This window comes from Ornithodoros turicata, chromosome 1 (genome assembly GCF_037126465.1).
Source record: "Ornithodoros turicata isolate Travis chromosome 1, ASM3712646v1, whole genome shotgun sequence".
Classification (NCBI taxonomy): domain Eukaryota; kingdom Metazoa; phylum Arthropoda; class Arachnida; order Ixodida; family Argasidae; genus Ornithodoros; species Ornithodoros turicata.
Genome location: NC_088201.1, coordinates 231456369 through 231478656, shown reverse-complemented (window position 1 = coordinate 231478656; position 22288 = coordinate 231456369). Strand labels below are relative to the sequence as shown.

Sequence of the window (22288 nt, the reverse complement as noted above, 5' to 3'; positions counted from 1 at the left end):
GTAAAAGTTCTGTTTGGAGGGTGCACCAAACTAACAATGCAAAAGAAAGAGAGAAAGAGAAAGATAAATGCCAAAACAGTGAAAGACCCTCAAAAAATACACAGAATTTTTGCTCTAACGTGTCCAGAAATTTTATTGAAAGCGAGCTATAAAAGAAAAGCAAGTGGTAGTTTTCTGCCACTTGAGTAAGAAACATCACTGTAAACTGAAAAACACCCTTATGGGTGTAAATGGCTTGTCCTATAACTGACACCTCTTTTTACACCATATGGTCTTAGAACACCCTTTTCAGAGGGTGTATTCTGTGTAAGACACCCTTTGAAAGGGTGCTTTTCCTTGAAAATGCCTTCTTTTGCACACTTTAAACACCCTTTTAGGAGGGTGTTTAACAACTTTACAGCCTCCTAGAAGGGTGTTTAAAGGGTGCAAAAGAAAGCATTTTCAAGGAAAAGCACCCTTTCAAAGGGTGTCTTACACAGAATACACCATCTGAAAAGGGTGTTCTAAGACCATATGGTGTAAAAAGAGGTGTCAGTTATAGGACAAGCCATTTACACCCATAAGGGTGTTTTTCAGTTTACAGTGCAGGTTCTGCTTCACTAGTAGCACCCGTTTCTCAGTCAAGTAGCTGAAAAGTAGCGCTCGCTTCTATTTTATCGCTCGCTTTAAATAAAATTTCTGAACACTTTAGAGCAAACACCCTGTATAATAATAATGGATAATGATAATAATAAAGGAATAATAATGAACAATGATTATAATAATTATTAATAACGATAAAAAAAGTCACGAATAACGATAATAATTTAACTTCGTTTCATTTGATTTATTAAACCTTAAGGGCCCCTTACAAAGGGCATTACATAAGGGGGGATTGCAAAGAGCAAAAATGAAATATAGAATAACAACAATTACGAAACATTCGGATATATACAGAGTGTACACACAAAAACTGCATACCAATAATGTACACTCAACTTTCAAAAGAACAGCTGTTCGCATGCAAATTTGAATTTCACAACATCAGTAATTGAAACCACTTTCGGCGGGAAGCGAATTTCATTCTGAGACACCAAGATGTAGGGTAGAAAATTTGTGGGCATCGGCGCGACTGGTTTTCAGTGAAAGCTCGCGAGAGTGATAATTAAAGCGTAAATAAATATTTATTACTGGAGAATGAAAAAATTGTCACCGACTTAACGCAACGGGAAATAACAATTTATTTAGACGTTTCGTCTCCTATGCGGGAGACATCATCAGTGCAAGTCTATAGGGACGGGAATGAGGAGCACTAAAACCGGCCTTGCTATTTACGGGTTTTCCGAGGCCGTAATAGCAAGAAATCCGTCCGTAAATAGTCCGTAAATAGTCCGTAAAAGTCCGTAAATAGCAAGACCGGTTTTAGTGCTCCTCATTCCCGTCCCTAGACTTGCACTGATCAGTCTTGGGTAAGTTACTGCTAAAAAGTAACTGAGTTACAGTTATGGTTACTTTCTTGGTTAAGTAACTAAGTTACAGTTATAGTTATTTTCGTGGTCAAGTAACTAGTTACAGTTACTGTCACCGAGAGAAAGTAACTTAGTTACATTACAGTTATTTTTTTTATAAATACCACCATGACACCATGAGAGGGTGATACAATCGTTAAAAACATACATTTATTTACATTTACTTAAGTGAGATAAAAGTATTATTGCACTCAACCAGAAGTTGTACAAGTAAATATGTGGCTCTCCCACAGGGAAAAATACGACATGTGTAACGTAAACAATGATCGAGATTCGACATTCGAGTAACTAGTTACATTTTGCAGTTACATTCACAGAAATAGTAACTAGTTACAGTTAAAAGTTACTTTTCTGGAAATGTAACTAGTTACTGTAACTAGTAAACCCCAAAAGTAACTAGTTACAGTTACAAGTTAGAAGTAACTTAGTTACTACCCAAGACTGGCACTGATGATGTCTCCCGCATAGGAGACGAAACGACTAAATAAATTGTTATTTCCCGTTGCGTTAAGTCGGTGACAATTTTTTCATTCTCCAGTTATGACGCCCGGCTTTTGGAATATCTTCAAATATTTATTAGCTTTTGAAGAAGAGTTTCACAAGAAATTTACTGCCTCGCGAATCAACGTAGTATTTAAATGCAATTGGCACAACGACAAAAAGGCGCTCCATAATTGCTTCCCACGTTTACTAAGTAATCATCGATTAATTGAGATAGTTTACCTCGGGTGCGTGGCCTTCCAAATCCATAACGCATCCTATATGCGTGTCTCGACATTCAAAACCACGTCGGTGAAGCAGGCACATACATTGGGAAACAGCCCACAGACGATTAGCGTAACACAGCGTCAACTCAGGAAATGGGTGATCGATGTCAAAGGAAATAGGAAGTGGCTGGCACACATGAAATGCGAAGACTTTTCAAGGTGAAGGCGCGCTTCCGGATCGCAACTGCGTTTATAATGGGTGCTTATTTTTATTCGTTGCAGATTTTTTATAAAAAAGAACAAAAAAACTATCGGAGCAAAATAGTTGGCGTTGCGTTTATAATGGGTGCTTATTTTTATTCGTTGCAGAGTTTTTATAAAAAAGAACAGAAAAAAACTATCGGAGCAAAATTGTTGGCGTTGCGTTTAATGGGTGCTTATTTTTATTTAGTTGCAGATTTTTTTTATATAAAAAAAAAACTATCGGAGCAAAATAGATGTCGTTTTTGCAGTTGAGTTCTATAGTCAGGTTCTAGTCTATATAGTCAGGCTGACATCCCCTGGAAGAAAGTGTACAACTATATAAGATGATTACTTTCCACGCCGAGACTGGGAGGGTGACACGGGTTTGAATCCTGTCACCGACTGTGCTGTCTGAGGTTTTCCCTGGGTTTTCCGAAGACTTTCCAGACGAACGTCGTCGGCACCTGTTCCCCCTGAAGTCGTCCCAGGACGCATACTAATCCCTACCTGTCTCCCACTCCTTCCTCCTGTCCTCTCTCCATGTGTCCACGTCTGTACGCCGCTCATAGCCACAGTTGCTTCGCGGCGCTAACACACACGGAATTAAAAAACACAAAAAAAACAAGATGATTAATTACCTGAAATTCATTAATATATACAGTGAACACTCGTTATTATGACCATGGTCGTTCCCGAAAATTTTGGTCATAATGCGGAATTGTCATATTAACGAGAGGGATTTGCAGAGCTTTCACTGCATTGTTCCCCAGGTGTATGGTCGTAAAGCGGGTATGTCAGATTATCGGGGGTCATATTAACGAGGGTTCACTGTATATATATATATACAAAGAAGATTTATTACATTAACCTAATGATATGTAGAGTGTAAGCAGTGAATATAACAGTGATATATACAGTGAAACCAGTTAATAACATACAACGAATTAATTCATTAATGAACACAGGAGATGTCGGGCAAAAGTGGGAGGTCAGAATTAGAGACCATGCTACACTCTTCAAAATGAACTTCACCAAATAGCACGCTGCGAGCCAACCATCGTCTCGAATGATATCGTTGTCCGCCCTGGGGCTTAATCGCTTCATCGTCGTTACGGTCGTTACAAGCTAACGAGTGGCGGGATATTCGAAAAGGCTGGCGGGAAATTTAAAAAGGTAGGCACGTGATAGAACACGTGCACGGCGCTCTTCGCGCGATACGTGAAGGCCGTGGTACACGTCACGCGCAATGTGTCACGTGCCCACCTTTTTGAATTTCCCGCCACTCGTTATATTGTAACGAACGTAACGACGATGAAGCGATTAAGCCCCCAGATTTCTTGAAAACGGGAGGCGTACGCCTTTTTTGTGAAACTTATGCTGTTCATAATTGTCATAAAAAGGCGTACGCCTCCCGTTTTCAACAAATCAGAGCAGATAACGATATCATTCGAGATCATGATTGGCTAGGAGCGTGCTATGCGGCGAAGTTCATTTTTAAGAGTGTAGTTGAAAGCCATTCCACGTTTTAAAAAATCCTGAAACACGCACGTGCGTGAAGATATCCATCCCCGGAATTTCGATAGGCAAATGAGCCGAAACCGATATCGCCGCGACCTGGAAAGCAGCGGGTTGTATAGACCTCATTTGACGTCAGAGGGCCACGTGATTTGGAGCGATGCCGAGATGATTGGAGTATGTGCCGACCCCCCGGGTCAGACATAGACCGCTTTCCCGCCCAGATAACCCTCCGTCGCGATGGTGATGCGGTTTTTTCAGTTTCGGCTCATTTGCATATCACGCATTCGGGGGGAAGATATCTCAACGCAGGTGCGTGTTTCAGGATTTTTTTAAAACGTGGAATGGTTTCCAACTAAAGACAGTCTCATTTTGATCTCCCGCTTTTGCCCGATATCCCATAATTAAAGAGTTAATTAACGAATTTTAGGTAATTAGTCATCTCGTAGTTGCATACTTCCTTGGAGGCGATGTCAGCCTGGCCGTAAAAGTCCACTGCAACAAACGGCATCTATTTTGCTCTGCTAGTTTTTTAACTAAAAATTCTGTGACGATTAAAAATAAACATCATGTGTATGCGGGGTGCATACATTGAGTAAGCTAATCCCTAAGGCCACATGAATGTAAACAAGTTTTGTGAACTTAATTAATGCTGTGAACGTCGAACGTATCAACGCTCAATTTAAAGGAGCGCTCGAACATACATTTGTTACCGCGTGAGATGAACTGAACACTTTCAGGAAATAGAGATCTGAAGGCTATGCTCCAGGCACAGGGGAGGCAATTTAATTTGTTGGAATAAAAAATTACAGTGAGTGCTCAGGCACCTCAAAATCATCCATGGATAGATCACAGCTGCCATGACTTGTCAAGCTCCGCAGAAAGCGGTTAATAGCCTTTTTGGCAGTACTACAACAGATGAATCGTTATAGGGAAGTTTTTCTTTAATTTCCGTAACATTCGTAGTTAAGAAATAAGTGTGACACAAGGAATTGCAGCATGCCGATCTTAAAAAAAAAGAAAAAAAAGTACTGAGTTCCTTCCAATGATGTAACTGTGGTTTTGTGTTTTCGGCATATGTCGAATAACGCCGGAAAATGTTAGCTGTACATATGATTTAAATTACGCCCCATTAAAAAAAAAGAATTTTCACTAAAATTTTTGCTCAAATTCACTGAGAAATGCCAGCATTTCTGGCAAAAAAAAGTTTCTACAGAACAAGAGGCTTCGGGACGATACGACGGCTGACATTTATTACTCTTTACAATTTACTTTAATTGTATAAAATTGTATAAAATAATTGTATAAAAATTAATTCAATTTAATTTACTTTACAGTTTATTATTTACGCCTGACAGTTTTCGGGCATCGTATGCTACATATAGCCCTTGCGTACGTAAGGGATAACGTGGCGGTTCCGCGCACTGCGCGATAAGCTCTCTTTATGTTTTGCGCGTACCCACCACTAACGCTATCCCCTACATAAGCGAAGGGGATAGCGTACCACACACTAAAACTCATTATTCGCAGCTGCATCACGTATCGATAACAGGTTACCTGAAGCCATTGCATTGATGCAGGTCAACGAACGCGTATACAGTCAGTTTAAAGCAGAACTTTCAGTGTCACCCCCCCCCCCCCTGGGTGTTTCTGAGTGACGTCTTTATCGCTCCTTTTTCCTCAGAAATGCTACACAACTTGAACTTCCCAAACTCCCTGCTTCAAGGGAACACCTTAATTGGCCACCCGTAGAAACCCACATCACGCGGTCCTGTCCTGTATCAGATCCTGGACCTCTTTTCAAGACCCTGTGTGGACTCCACACCTGAACGAAATGAAGGCGTATAGACACTACAGTTTTGCGACCCCCACCGTCCGAGTCTTCGCTCAACACGCGAGCGTGTTACCAAAAAAAAAAAAAAAAAAAGGTCCCCTGCAGCGCGTCCAAGACCATTGTCGCCAGAGCGCCGACACGCCGTGGTTACGGCGGTGGTTATTTACGATCTCCTTGCCCATTGTGGTTCTCGCGAGCGCCCGCCAAGAGGTGACGCCTGCCCGGGAGGACGAGGGGGGGCCCCCTTCTTCATTAGAGGACCTCTCGCTGGATGGGACGCTGCCACGACCAAGTCTGCGAGGTAATTGAGTGCAAGCAGGTCTTCCAGCACGCGTGCTGTTAAGGAACACGTGCGACGTCGCGAATGAAAGAGTGACTCCCCGTCGTAAGGGTTCCAGGAACGAGGTGTCTCCGTAAACGGGAGGTGCACGGGACGCTAATAAACGTCTTCGCACGGTTAATTCTCGTGGGGGAGGGAGGAGAGAAGAAGGGTTCTGGGGGGTCTTCTTTGCGTTCGTGTATGGGTGTCTGTTGGTGGTCCCGATGGTGCTGTGCCAGCGAGGAGAAGGAACGTGGATCCGGCAGAGCGTCCGTAAAGCGGCTGCTCTAGATACGGTGCAGGTACTTGACCATAGCGTGGAGGCAAAGTCGATATACAGCATCTAAAGTCGTGAAGTACAGCACTTAGAAATTTTTGGAGCGTTAAGTCCTGAGAATGGGAAAAGCGCTCAGCCGGATACGCGGGCACGAGGGTAACGAGAAGGACTATATCAAACTTTATTACGGAAAATATACCTCTACACTAGAAACGTCATCATGGCGTTGGTAGACAGACTGAAACCGAAACAGATCGGAAGGGGAGGGCTGGGCTCCACGAATAAGCACTTGTTCGCTACCCCCTATCGAAAGAAAAGTAGGGCCGAAGGTCGTGTCCCTTTCAGGAACCATCGTAACGCCCTCAAGACCGTGGCTTTCGTGCGCGACCTTGTTTGCCTCTAGCTTCGGGCGGAGTTCAACTCTACCAAATTCGTGGCGTTGTCGAACACTATGTGACGTCATTTGTTTACGAACAGGTAGAGGTCTATTGAAAAAAAAAAAAAAAAAAACTAGGAGCGAAGGTCGCGTCCCTTTCAGAGACCATCGTAACGCCCCCAAGACTGTGGCTTTCGCTACCTTGTGTGCCCCTAGCTTCGGGCGGAGTTCAACTCTACCAAATTGGTGGCGTTGTCGAACACTATGACGTCATTTGTTTACGAACAGGTAGAGGTATATTTAAAAAAAAAAAAAAACTAGGAGCGAAGGTCGCGTCCCTTTCAGAAACCATCGTAACGCCCTCAAGACAGTGGCTTTCGTGCGCGACCTTGTTTGCCTCTAGCTTGGGACGGAGTTCAACTCTACCAAATTGGTGGCGTTGTCGAACACTATGTGACGTCATTTGTTTACAAACAGGGAGAAGTCTATTGCCGGAGGCTTATATGTGGCAGTTTCCTACAGAGAGCAGCCCTCCTGCCTGACGTCACCAAGTCGCCATTACAGCAGTGTGGGGATGTCATGGCCGCGTGGATTAACCAACGTGTACATGCCGTTTTCACCGCTTCCGGTTTGGTGCCAAAGCAACATCCGGTTTCACAGCAAACACGCTCTCCGCCAACCATGCACTGCGCCGATTGAAACAGTTGTCGCTTCTGATTTGAGGAGAGAGAGAGAGGGTCGTATACGCCTTTTTATGGCAATTCAAACTGCCACAAAAGGGCGTACGCCTCTCATTTTCAAGAAATCATGAAAGCGAAAGATATAAAATTCTGTATGGCGGCTGGTTCCGAGTGTCCTTATGGTCGCCGAAGGTCCGGAAGTCTTGCTGGCACCGGAAGTTGTTACGGGGGCTTGTTTATGTTTACCCAAGGATGTCATGTACATATACACTCTAAAAACAGAGCTTCACTGCATAGCACGCTGTGCGCCAACCATTGAATTGAATCGAATAACCATCGAATGATAGGGTTATCGCGTGTGATTCGAGGAGAGAGGGGGCCGTACGACTTTTTGTTGCAATTTGGATATATGGTAATTGCCACAAAAAGGCGTACGCCTCCCTCTCCCTTCGAATCAAAAGCGATAACCCGATCGTTCGCGGTAGTGCTTGGCGCACTACGTGCCATGTGGTGAAGTTCTGTTTTTAGAGTGTACAATCAAAATATGATCACACACAACTGTATACCTCCTATATATGACTTTTTTTCTGTTTTTTTTTTTGCACAGAACAATAGCTCTGTTTATACACGCAGCACTCTATCTGAAAAAGATACGGAAGCCTACATTTTTAGAAATGAACTTCACCGCATAGCACGCTCCTAGCCAACCATAATCTCGAATGATATCGTTATCTGCTCGGCGTACGCCTTTTTTGTGACAATTATGAACAGCATAAGTGTCACAGTTGTGTACCTATGTAAGTATAAGTGTGTAACTATAACTAAGTGTCTAACTAACTAAGTGTCTAATTAAAGGGGTCATGAACTCTACCAAGCTAGCCCTGCCGACTGTGTCGACTCCAACCGGTCCATCCTAACTTGTTTACTTGTGACACCTTTCGTATAGACGAATCTGATAGGTGCGTATCTTCATCACATATAGCACACTGCTAGCCAACCGTCATCCCCAATGCCAACGTTCTCGCTCCCGATTTGTTGATAACGGAAGGCGGAGCCTATTATGTAACCATTACGTACGGCATTATGGCCACAAAATAGGATCCGCCTCGTTTTCAACCAATCAGGGACGAGAGAACGTTGTCATTCGGGATGATGGTTGGCTAGCAGTGTGCTATATGTGGCGAAGTTCGCCGGGCGACGCTCGCCAACAACGGCGAGCCTATCCTGCCCCCCCCCCATTTTTAAGAGTGTAGAGCAGATCGTTATGTGTACCACAACGTTGGCGTCTCATTGGGTGCTACACTTCTTCAGATGACGTAACAATGAATAGAGGTATCTGGACGGCAGTATACTGTAAACTGAAAAAACACCCTTATGGGTGTAAGTGGTTTGTCCTATAACTGACACCACTTTTTATACCGTATGGTCTAGAACACCCCTTTTAGAGGGTGTATTCTGTGTAAAACACCCTTTGAAAGGGTGCTTTTCCTCGAAAATGCCTTCTTTTGCACCCTTTAAACACCCTTTTATGGGGGTGTAAGATTGTTAAACACCCTCCTAAAAGGGTGTATAAAGGGTGCAAAACACGGCATTTTCAAGGAAAAGCACTCTTTCAAAGGGTGTTTTACACAGAATACACCCTCTAAAGAGGGTGTTCCAAGACCATACGGTGTAAAATGTGGTGTCAGTTATAGGACAAGCCATTTACACCCATAAGGGTGTTTTTCAGTTTACAGTGTACGTCAACTCTGCCGTATCCGAAAAAAACGTGCGTTTTTGAATTAACGCTGCACGCGTTATGAAGCAGAAGTATTGAACGATATATTGTAAATATAGTTACAAAGCGTAGAAGAACAATATTACGCCTATTACACCCGTAACTGAATACCTGCAGGTAGGAATTCTTATCTCCTTTAAAGGAGGAGTTGAGGTGCCCGGTACACGGACCATGGCTATACTGGATATATTTCTTATCGACTGATGCATTATTTCATCTTTGTCTACCTTGAGCCACATCCGAACGGAGAAAGAAAAAAACCCAGTCATGTGAAGTACATTGATAAAAAGGTTACCCCACCCTGACTACAATAGACAATGCATTTTCGTCCCACCGATAAACTTATGTACCGCGCAATCTATTCAAGGTAAAAGAGAAGCTATTGAAGCGGTGCACATCAACTGCGCACCTCTAGCCACTGTGCTCCAGCTCCTGAGGAGAGAGACGTAAAGGACACATCGTACGCAGGATGGGTTGCTCGCTGAACACAACGCCTTGGCTCCTTCTAATTGTTTTCACGACTTGTGCAGTTGTGACAAACGCCGAAACGTCCTCAGAAGTACAGCGTCTGGTGCAAGAGATTGCACGCAAATCGTCGGGTATTTCAGAGAACACCTTTGCCGCTTTAATTGCCGTAGAGAAACTAACGCAAGAGGCAAAGAACGCGGCGGCCAAAGTGGACAAGATCTTGACCACCGGTGAAGACATCGTCAACATCAACCTCAACGTGAGTAACGGTGTTTCCCAGATTCGTGATGACTTGGACGCGTTGGACGACCTTCTAGCAACGTCGCGGGAGAATAATGTCACCTTAAAAAAGCTCGAAGCGGGCCTGGGAGGTATGACGTCACTCGTGGACGCCCTCTCGAAGAACCTCAACGAGTGCAGGTCAGAAAACGTCCGGGGTCTGACGGAGCTGTCCACGTTGCTTCCCCAAAAGTTGGAAGCCGTCGTTACGGAACACTGTGACGTCTCCAGAACGACACCGAACCCGATCAACCAGACCGCCGATAACGGGGCATCCACATCGTCGGTTGATTCTCAGGTCTTGGAAGACCTAGCAGAAGTTGTTCGTGGTGTGTCCCGTGACGTCGCCGAATTCAAGAGCGGAACCGGCAAGACGCTTCGAGATCTCCGTGCCTCCCTAAAAGCGGTCCAGAGGCAGGTCGAACAGCAAGCTGACAAAAAGTTTATAGCGGCAACCGTCCACGAAGCCCTAAAGGTAACGCGACGGAAGAAGGTCGTCTGGTACGTAGAGGGCATACCCGAAGCGATCGACGCGTCGGCTAAATCTGGAGAAAGGTCCATACTCAGCAGAGAGTTCGCCATAGGTGGTTACAGAGCTCGTCTTCGACTCCAGGTCAATCGCACCGACGGTGAAGCCTGGCTCGGTGCGTTTTTCACGCTGTGTCCTCACCGCGACGACGACTTCTCGCAGTGGCCGTTTGTGACTCCCTTCACGCTCAGCTTCCTTCACCCCACCGATCCTTCGAAGGACCACAATCACGATGTCCTTCGAGAGGAACTTACCGGACGGTTCCTTAGCGCCGTTAAAAAGCCCAAGCACCAGTGCAGCGACCGGTGGATAGGGTTTCCGAAGATGAGCAAGGCGGACGATATGAAGAAGATGGGCTTTAATCTGGACGATGGGCTCTCCGTTGCTGTGGATTTGTGGCCCCGATGGTAAGCCTGTGTCGGAGAGGCGTGTATACACGATGTCGTGTTCTAAAAATTGTTTCGTTTTGGTGGAAGAAATAAAACGAAATACTTTGCATTTTGAAAATCGTCTCGCTTTTATTGGATAGGAGTTACACCACTCATAGTAGGGAGACGACGGCATTTCGAACACAGGATTTTTGTTCTCTTGGACACCTTCCTCATAACTGGCATTGTAATTTAATGGCGCGGGTTATTACGTGTTAAAAAGTTAACGTAATCCGACGAAAGGATGATCAAGGGGCAGGTGAGGTGGTCACATTGATGCCTATGTCCCGTATCCGCCCCAACAACGCCGAATACCCTATGGACGTACGAATGACGTCCCAATAAATTCGTACGTCCGACGGATATTCTGAGGATATAACACTACTGAGGGCTCGGGCTGCAGAATAGATAAATTCTCTGAAATTTACACCTGTACTTTTTGATGCCATACCATAGTACGCCCGACAAAGTACTCATAAATTAGTACTCATAGTAGTTGCACACTCGCCGAGACAGAATGACCGTATAGCTCGATGACTTGCGAAAACGGCATCTGGGCTGCTCTCATCATTTTGTTTATTTAAAATAATTGTTTAAGAAAGACACCCTGTTAGTTCAATAGACGACCTGAGCCTCCACGTCATTGATTACGTAATGCCGCCGCGCAAAGCACGCTGGTCGCCACTATCAGCTTTATCAGCCTATCAGACGACGGGTTTTTCCCGCTTCTTGACAACCAGAGCAAAATATATAACCTCGAACCGGTCTTCTCCTGACGTCACATGTTTGTGAACAGAGGGTCGTCTATTAAAACCACTGTCGGAGATATCTTTTTAGAGTTGGGTACCGAAGAGCTTTGGGGCGCCAATAAAAAGTATGTCGTCGTCACCGCGCATGCTCAGAACCCTGGAAAAAGGAAAGAGAAAAAGGAAAGCAGAAATATATACAATTTCCGTATTACTTATCGAGACAGTCATTCTCCAATGACGTTTTATTTCAGGTGCTTACATTTTTGGCATGTTCGCAAAGGCGTAGTCCTCTATAGGGCATGGCCTTTTTAAATATGAACAGATACCGCTGATCAATTCTAATGCAGTGAACAGCTTGCTCTCGGTGTGACAGGGTCTTGATTTTGTCCAGCCTGGACGATAAAATGTGAACCGTTCAAAAGTATGTTACTGTCCATAGTGCAACCGCGTACAGGGGTGACAGTCTGGACTGGACGCACTCTTTCATACGACAAAGGGCTTACAATTGTATGACTCATCCTTATACGGGCGCTGAACTGGAAGGAATGCTAGGATGCCTCCAGTAACCTCTGGCACCGAGGTCACTTGCTTTGGGATACTTTGGGGCAATGATTTGGGATAATAGGGACCTTGTTCATGTCCAAATGTTTGTGGGACACGAAAAATTACTGATAAAGTGCGCTGGTGACAATTAGCAGGTCGGATTTACGACCTCTGGGAAAGTATTACACCTTCAAAAGTATTATAATATATGTAATGTCTCGATTTTGTGTATTATAATACAGATACAAATACATTTCAGTAAATTTCAAAAATGAGTATTATAATACATAATACAAATACTCAAAAGTATTACAGTAATAGTATTATAATACAAAGTATTACTATTACTGCCCACCCCTGGTTCGTACCATGCGCCTCACCTCCATGCAGTCTCGCCAAGAGGCTAGAGATCGCAGGGGTCCGGCTTTACCAATGCCGATTAACGTTTAAACCGAGAATAACAGAATTTTTCAAAACAACAAAAATATTTTTTAACAAAAGAATTTCAGATTAAGACGTCTGATGAAAGTGTGCGTGTGTGTGTCATTTTACCGAATAGCGCGAAAGGTTTTGATGTGTGCAATTTGTTTCCCAGAAAAAAAAAACAAAAAAAAAACTCACATAAACATGGCTTCGTGCATTCTCGCCACTCCAGGTATAACAAGGATGAGAAGTTATGATACTAACTGAATAAAACAGGAGCTAGAAACACGGACAAGAAACACACAGGACAACAGTATCAACATATCTTTAATGGCAGCATTCCTTAAAAGGAGTTGCCGAGCAAAAGGAAAAAAAAAAAAAACAGTCGCATTTCATGTCCTACATCCACCTTCTAGATACCTCATCTCGTCACGTGATAGCGAAACAGACGGTTCGCTGACACAATCGTGTAAAAAAAAGTGTACAGTCAACCCTCGATTTATGAACACCCTTCGTTTCTCCAAAAATCGTTCATAAATCGAGGGATTCATAAATCGAGGTGCAAGGTGCGCGGAAGAGAAATGGGCTGAAATGCAACGGGAAGTGCACTAGATTACGTTTATTTGTGAAAATACTCCGTAATTGTGCTCTGCGCCATACATTCGGCTGTGTTTGTCTTCTTCGGAAGAGACGATCGAAGTCTGGCACTGGACTCGCCTGGTCCTCGAATCACTGTACCGTACTGTGAATGTGATTCCAAGCTGAGCGAGCTGTCACAGCTTCGGAACAGTCCTGCTAGTTATCTTCACTGTCACTATGATCACCCTGGGCACCATCATTTGACAACTGCACTAAAGCACCATCATCAAGCAGCTCACATATGTGTTCTGTTCCCCGTCAGCAGAGGTAGTGCACTGCTCGGTTCTCACTCTCTATTTATTTTTATTTTATTTATTTATTTATTTTTATTTTATTTTTTTATTTTTGCTGCGGGACACTGCACGGGTGCTTGACCTTTATGCTTTGTTCATCTTTATTGACGCGATCCTAGTACTTCCCCGTGCGTCAACAACCCCGTTCGTAAATCGAGGTCAGAACACACATGTTTTTGCGGTTCGTTCCCTGAAAATCCGTTCACAGCTCGGATATCGAGGGTTCATAAACCGAGGGAGAAATGCATGGAAAAAGTTTGGTTCCTTGTGACGCCGTTCATAAACCGAGGGAATTCGTAAATCGAGGGTTCATAAAACCAGGGTTGACTGTATATAGGACAATCGGGAAGATGCATCAATCAACGACTTAAAGAGCATGATTACAACACCAAAGGCACAGCTAGTGGTACACTTGGGGTGCTTGTGAAGAAGTGTGGTTGCACACCCGATTTTACAGAAACACAGATCAAGCGTACACTCTTAAAAATGAACTTCACCACATAGCACGCTCCTAGCCGACCATCATCCCGAATGACAACGTTCTCGCCCCCGATTTGTTGACAACGAGAGGCGGAGCCCATTTCGTGCCGTACATAATGAGCACAAAATAGGCTCCGCCTGTCGTTTTCAACAAATCGGGGGCGAGAACGTTGTCATTCAGGATGATGGTTGGCGAGGAGCGTGCTATGCGGTGAAGTTCATATTTAAGAGTGTAGGTTCAAAACAGAACCTGAAAGGGAAAGTGTTTGAAGCTTTTTTTTAATCGAGAGATTGGGTAAAGATAATTGTGTCAGCGAACCGTCTGTGACACTATCACGTGACGAGATCATGTATCTAGAAGGCAGATGTAGGACATGAGATGTGATTGGTTGTTATTTCTCCCTTTCCCTCGGCGACTCCTTTTAAGGAATGCTGCCATTAAAGATCTGTTGATAGTGGAGCAAGTGTCGTCCTCTGTGTTCTTTGTCCGTGTTTCTAGCTCCTCTTTTGTTCAGTCATATGCCACCAGGCCCACTCTCCCATTTTTATGATCTACGTCACCGATGACGTTATAAGGAGAGCGCGTTCCGGTTCGGCGGTCAGGGGGGTCAGCGCCTTGTCCCTTTGCCGCCATAAACCAGTTTTGCCAGTTTTCCCGGAGAATTGGGGACAGAAGGAGCGGCCGAATCATTACCGATCCAGGAGAAAGACTTTTCCAGAACTCCGAACAGCCGAGTACAGCGGAGTAGCAGACAACATTTCTCTGTACCAATCAGCGACCGTTCCCCTTAAAGCGTCAATGCGAGGTTCCAGGCAGATCACAGGATGGTCACCAGCTCCGGTGGCGCAGCGGTAACGCGTGCGCTTGGAGACTGGGAGGTCCGCGGTTCGAATCCCCGGGCCGGCTGTGCCGTCTGGGGTTTTTCCTGGGTTTCCCTCAGATGTGTAATAGGCGTATGCCGGCACAGTTCCCCTGAAGTCGGCCCATGGACGCAGCTATCCTCCCCCCAAGCGGATTCCGCTCGGTCTTCCACTTCACCCTTTCCTCTCCACCACCTTTCCCTTCCCGAGAAACATGCCGCCTAATCAGGCAGGCAAACCTCTCGGGTTCCTCCCAACGACACTCCTCCTCCTCCACAGGATGGTACTGCTCTTCACCACCGTTGTGCACGGTCGCTTTTTTGCGGCGTACTTTAAATTCAATTTCCGCGATAATTATGACTCTGTGGTGTGAATTCACACAGTGCATCTTACTGGCCCTCTTAACAGTTTTATAGGAAGGAAACAGGGTGTTAAAAATGACTTCCGCGCTACTTTGACTTGAATTTAACGGTTAGCTCTTCTTCACTAAAGGGAGTTATTGTCGCTGAAATATTCATCACGTCCTCAACTAACGTTTTTTTAAAAAAAGAATGGAGTGCTAACTTCCACTCTTAGCAACCCTTAATCCCAGTTCAAGGTTATAAGCAGTGCTGGTGAAACTGGGCCACAGTGTAACAAAAATTCACGGACAATCTTTCGGATCAAAAAGCTTGAAACTATTTTCGGAAATAAAAGACAATTCGCTCACATAGTAAATATTGTCGCTACTGCTTGATGCTATGGTGAGGGGCTATAGGTGCTCGAGTCTTTTGTGTTTCTGGTAGGGAAATCCCAGTTCTCAAACTCTCTCGTGCTGCCTTCACCTGCATGCGTCGTTCGTTCCGTTTATTGCGGCGCTAAAATTGCGCCTCCTATACTACAACTCCAGATAGTTACGCTCAATGCATCTTAATGTATCTCGGGAGAACTTAAAGGAGCGCAGAAAGCGCATAAGTCACGTCCATTTTGTTCAAACCTAGCCGTTAACCTGACTGCTAAAACGCACCATGCGAAGTGATTCACTCGACAGATGCATAGATATCGCGGTATTCGATTTTGAAAATCGCGACCACGCGCAATTAGACACCAGGGTCGTTTTGACGTCATCGCGGTGCATCCCGCTAACTGGTTTGCTTTGTTTTTGGAAGCGTCGTCTGCTACAGCGTCGTCGTCTGCTAAGTGTCGTCTGCCACACAAAGAGAGCAACCCGCTAACTGGTTTGCTTGTTTTTGGAAGCGTCGTCTGCTACAGTGTTGTCGTCTGCTACACAGAGAGAGAACTGGGAGTAGAAATATAAACGAAAAAGAAAAGAAGTGCGAAAAGCGCCAGTTCCGATTGGAGCGCTGTCTCTAACCCTGATGACATCACAATCCTCCTCCTCCTCCTCGTTTCGGCCAGCAAAGCGAGTCAAGAGGGAACGCGCGCGTCGAAGTTCGGGTGCGTTTAATTCAAAGAAAAATTCTGCGTACATATAATTTTTTCGTGTTTTTTGTCAGGTGAAGTTACACCCTTTCGTAATTCGCAAGAAACATATTTTTTTATGGGTTTCTGGCCTCTTTTATAGCTTAGACGGTACAATGGGTTGTTTTCAAATTCAGAAGTGGCGCTATGCATGATGGGTCTTCGAACATCCGGTTCTTAATTCCGCTAATTTGGAGCGAAGCAAACTTTATAAACTGTGGCTTTAGCGACAACCAATATGAGTTGGCCTGACAATGTCTGCCACGCAAAGAAGTAAGCCACTTTAACAAAATACTTCGCACGTACTTTCCTTACGAGAAAGATAAGATTTCGTGACACATCGTGCTTGTTTCGGTTTCGTTTTGGCGCGCGCTTTGAATTCGCGGTATATTGCTGTGCAAAATGTTCCGTTACAATTCTGCCAATTTGACGTTTCACATAACAAAGATAACAAGCAACATTTCAGATATGGCACGAGAAAATGTACGAGCAGTATTTTATGCAGTAATTTTCTGTACTCTGGGGATAGTAGTCACGCAATCATTTCACTTTAGCGAGCGTCGAAGCTAGCGTTAGCGTAGCTAGCGTTAGGCGCGTCGAAGCTGTGACTTTAGCCCTACTTAAAGCCACACATACCTCAAGCAGAGTTTGACATGTGTTTAAGTATACTTAGCCGTGACTTTAGCCCTGCCTAGTAGGGCTTAGTTGGGCTAAAGTCACAGCTAAGTATACTTAAACACATGTCACCCTCTGCCTGCGGTTTGTGTGCAGTCTCTACCTGGGGCTACTTTGCGGGTCATCTGACGTGGTCATAATAACGGGAAGAAAATACCCGTGTTTGACCCTACTGGTGACAAAAATCTCAGTCATAGTCGGATAAGCGGATTGTCATACTAACGAGATGGATTTACATGGTGGCGAAATGGTTCCCAAGAAAAAACGGTCATAAAGAGAGTATGTCATATTAGCGGGGGTCATATTAACCAGTGCTCACTGTATTCGTTTACGCTGATAATGTTTCTTCAAAGGCGCAGCGTACATTTTATGTGCTTCTTCCGCATAATTAGTGCAGTTGAAAGCCGGACATCCGCTTATTTTTACGTTGAACGCACGCTGACGCCATACGACTCCGGCAGAACTTCGAACCGGAAGCTTAAATCCACGTGATATATTGCAACTTCCCTTACGTCATGCTGACAAGAAGTTACGAACTACTCATTCACCGAGTCACAAGCACTGCCAGGACATGCTCATGCGTCCTCTCTCGTCCTTGCCATAGAGATGCAAAATTTTCGAAAATTTTGAATTGCTCGGAAAAAAACCCGGTTTCTTTCTTTTTTTTTCGAAAAATTGGACAAAATGGAAACAAACGCGGTTACTGCTGAGTCGAAGCACTGTCGGCCAAGGCACAGCATACAATGAGCTAGAAACCTTAGTAGTGTAACCCTCTAGGCATAAATGCAGAGCAGAGCATCCATTGGGACTGCTGTCTACTCAGCGATAGGTAATAGACGATTTCAGAAATTGCATGGATGGCCCGCCAGAGAGCGCCGTGTTGCGAATGCCCCACTGCACCTTGGGATTTAGTTTTCATGAGTCAGACAAAAGAAGAAGAGCGCAAACGGTTTCGGTTTTCCCTCTTTCCTTCGAGCAACAGGCAGGCAAGTACGAATGCAAACTATTTCCCACGACGCATTGCGTGATGCGCGTGACTTGGGCGACGGAGGGCCCCCGTGCGGAGCACAAGGGCAATATCTGAAATCGCCTATTGGAACAACCCGTCCACTCGGACCAGAACGCCGACATTACGTGAACGCGATGGCGATCGCTTGGAGCGGCCAGACGGAGCTCTAAGTTGGTGGTTGTTGGCGGATCAGAGGCACCCAAGGCACTGTTGGCGGGTTGGGACGCATCGAAGGCACGAAAACTTCCATTTTTGAATTTTGTCGCTTGGAAATTTTGGGGGCTATTTTTTCGGAGACGAGGAAAACAACCGAAAGAAACTGTTTTCTCCCCCAAAATTTCCGGGTTGTTTTGGGGCTTCGCACCTCTACCTTGTCATCACAGGAATGAAGCGAAGGGCACCCTCTTTGTCACCCACCGCGATAAGGTAGGCAGCGCCCGTACACAATGACATTCTTGCTGAATCGGGTTATGTAAGCCGGTCATATCTTCCTGCCATGCATGCTGTCTCATCTCTCGTTATCGTTATATCGTCTTTGGACGGCCACAACGTTTTGCACACGAATAACGAGGTACTTTTTTTGCTTTGGAAGGCGACGCTGTGCCAAGAAACGCTATCTGACACGAAAGATAAAGACAGGGGCCGCGCGGGACATATAGATACACGAGAAAGAGTTCACGATAACAGTTCCGAAAACACTATAGGTCAATCGCCCTGTTTCTTTCAAGTGGGTGACATCACGCCGCTAATGCTCGATTTGATAACTTCACTTACCATATCGTTTTGGTATAGTTCCTGCTGATGTACTTACACTCCCTATTGTACCGGCACGTAACGGTACAGGAAGTAAAGAAGCTCCGTTGTGAGAAAAGTTGTTGTGGTTGAGCGCCCTAGCTCTCGCTGCGCAAAGACGGACGAGGTACACTGTGGTCAAAGATGGGCTTCTTGCTGACAGCGACACCTTGGCTGCTCCTGCTTTTTGCAACGGACCAGGGAACGAATGCCGAAACGTCTTCAGAAGTAGAGCGGTTGTTGCGGGATAATCTACGCCGATCGTCAGGTATTTCAGAGAGCACCGTTGCCGTTCTGCATTACGTCGAGAAATTGGCAAACCTGACACGCGAAGCAACGGTGAAAGTGGAGAGGATATTAACAGCCGGTGAAGAGGCCATCGATGCCAGCCACAACGTAAGCGACTGGATTTCACGGATAGGTGATGACCTGCGAGTGCTGGATGACGTCGAAGCTGCGTCGCAGAGACGCTTCATCACGTTGAAAAAGGTCGAAACGAGTGTGGAAGATGCGAGATCGCTTGTTTACAATGTGTCAAAGGAGCTGCGGAGATGCAGCACAGAAGGAGGTCAGGGTCATAAGCTGTTATCAACATCGCTTTCCCAGGAATTGGAAGTAACCATCAAGCAACACTGTCATGTCGGCAGCACGGTACAAAGTGTCAGCAACACAACCACGAACACCGAGGCAGTCGCTCGGTCGGCGAATCTGGAAGGCACTGAAGCCTTGGGCAAAGCTCTTGGCATTCTAGACGCGACTGTGACAGAGCTGAAGAAAGACGTTGGCAAGAGGCTGCAAGAGATTCAGACGTCCTTGGACTCGATGCAAGAACAGATTAAACGACAGCCTCCTTGGAAAGGTACCGTAATGCTTACGGTAGAAAGAGTCGTATGGCACGCCGTGAGCGTGCGCTTCGCAGTCGACCTCTCTGCGACAGCTCCCACGCCACTCTTCAAACACAGCCGTGTGCTTTTGATCGGTGGTTACAGCGTTAGACTCCGCCTTGAAATCTCGCGCGTTAATGATGAAGCGTGGATCGGTGTCTCGTTTACCCTGTGTGCTGGCGCCAACGACCAATTCCTAAGGTGGCCCTTCATGACGCCGCTCAGCTTGGGCCTACTTCACCCGAGTGATCCGTCGAAAGACGAACGTCGTCTGATAGGGTTGGAGGACCTCAGTGGACGGTTTCTGAGTTCTGTTCGAAAGCCCGGAGGGAAGTGTAACGCAAAATGGCTTGGGTTCCCCAGAATACTGAAGGTGGATGCTATGGACAAGATGGGGTTTGGACTAGACGATGGCCTTTCTGTAGCTGTGGATTTGCATCCAGTAAGCTAGCGGCTAGGTTGAACCAGGAGCAGACCCAGACTGTGTGTGTTTTTTTTGTTTTTTGTGTGTGTTCTTTGTCGAAGCGCGTAACGGGAGAGGGGAAGCGGGAAACCGAATGTTTTTTTTTAAGGGGGGGGGGGGGGTTGCGATCGCCCAACAGCACTCCCTTCCGTATCCGTCACTTGGTTAGACCTCGTTGCTTATATGTGTGCATGCAGTGTTCCGCTTAAAATGCCACGTGTTCAATATTGTCACCGTTTGAGCGTACTTTACGCGTACTTGTTCAATCTTTCATTCGCGACCATTTTACGGTGACGTCATGCACCACAGCATCATCCGCCGTGACCACCACCACAGCATTCCAATTCCCCTGTCTTCAAGTGTCTCCAGGGATCTGCAGTTACGTTTGTACAGGACGTACTTAATAAAGTCTCCGAACAGACCCGTTTGTGCTGTGGAACAGCAACAACGACATATAGATGGTCATGGTTATATTAAATATCCTGGGGGCTTAATCGCTTCATCGTCGTTACGGTCGTTACGAGCTAACGAGTGGCGGGAAATTCAAAAAGGCGGGCGGGAAATTTAAAAAGGTGGGCACGGTGATAAAACACGTGCACGGCGCTCTTCGCGCGATATGTGACGGCCGTGGTACACGTCATGTCACGTCACGTGGTACACGTCACGTGTCACATGCCCACCCTTTTGAATTTCCCGCCACTCGTTAGCTTGTAACGACCGTAACGACGATTAAGCCCCCTGGTCAGATTATCATGAAAACATGGCGACATGGCATGTCTGGACTAGCAGCCGCAATGTTACATGTACTATTTAACTGTCAATCACACATCGCTCTTCGTGGCACTCGCAGGATGCACGCGCCTGATCACAGTGGATGTGTGACTGAGGCTGCACCCGGCTTCCGGGACGACACGGACGTCCGAAAGCAGTACATCCGAAGCAGGACGTCCGAAAGCAGTAAAGGAGAAGTCACGTCACAATGATCCCTTCATAAGATGGAGTATATACCGCAAGCAACTGAGCAATGCGAAATCTTCTTCACTTTGCGACGACGGTAACATCTTAGCGTGAGGTGTTTCGGACAAGGACAGTTTGGACAACACCACGTAGATAGAGAACGCTGCTTACCCCTCTTCGAAGTGACGTAACAACTAAGAGTCAGCTAATCAGGATCGTGTTTTCAACGGCGGTAGCCAATCACGAACGTGCTTGGGTACCGGGCTCCCAGTAGTGATATACAGTGAACCATTATGACCATGGTCGTTCCCGAAAATTTTGGTCATAATGCGGAATTGTCATATTAACGGGGGGGGATTCGTAGAGGTTTCACTGCATTGTTCCCCAGGAGTATGGTCGCAAAGCGCGTATGTCAGATTATCGGGGGTCATATTAACGAGGGTTCACTGTACTATACAATTCTCTACTATGCGTTACTGGTTCAACGTTTTCTTTTTCTTTTTTTGACATGGAAACGACTGTAGGTTCGACTTAGTAGCCATCGTAGGCCAAAATTTACGAGGCAACGAAATTATGCCAAATTTCATGGTGCGATAACTCCGTGAATAACAAACCGAGAGCAACCAGGCGGCGAAATTCAGATAAATTACACGTGTAAGACTCTAGATAACAAGGTAATTTCGGCGGGTGGCGCAACCTCTGCGTACTGCTCTGGCACGTACGAGAGAGACGGAAATATAGGGGGTACGAGTACCCTACGCGTAGTCCACCTCGCGAACGCGTGAAGCTAGCACGCCGATCGAGGTGTCGTTGGAAAGCGCTTGAGAGGTTCTTCTTCTGTTTTTTTTTCGTGTTAGCGCCGCGAAGCAAATGTAACTATGAGCGGCGTACAGACGTGGACAGATAGAGAGAGGACAGCAGGAAGGAGTGTGGGACAGGGGGGCTAATGTGCGTCCTGGGTCGACTTCCGGGGGAAATGTGCAGAAATCCGTATCGAAAGTCTTCGGAAAACCTAGGGAAAACCTCAGACAACACAGCCGGTGACAGGATTCGAACCCGTGTCACCTCCCAGTCTCGGCGTAGAAAACGACCGTCTTAACCACTATGCCACTGGAGCTG

General features: G+C 45.7%; 1 protein-coding gene across 1 annotated transcript in view; it reads right to left on the bottom strand.

Moving 5' to 3' along the window:
* Positions 1-2313, bottom strand: part of LOC135377154 (zinc finger protein 423-like) — a 73405-nt gene extending 71092 nt beyond the window's left edge. Inside the window, exon 1 of the mRNA XM_064609450.1 lies at positions 2232-2313. Within this exon, the coding sequence (XP_064465520.1) occupies positions 2232-2286 (55 nt within the window). The 5' untranslated portion in view covers positions 2287-2313. The remainder of the gene's footprint in view (positions 1-2231) is intronic.
* Positions 2314-22288: the final 19975 nt, after the last annotated feature.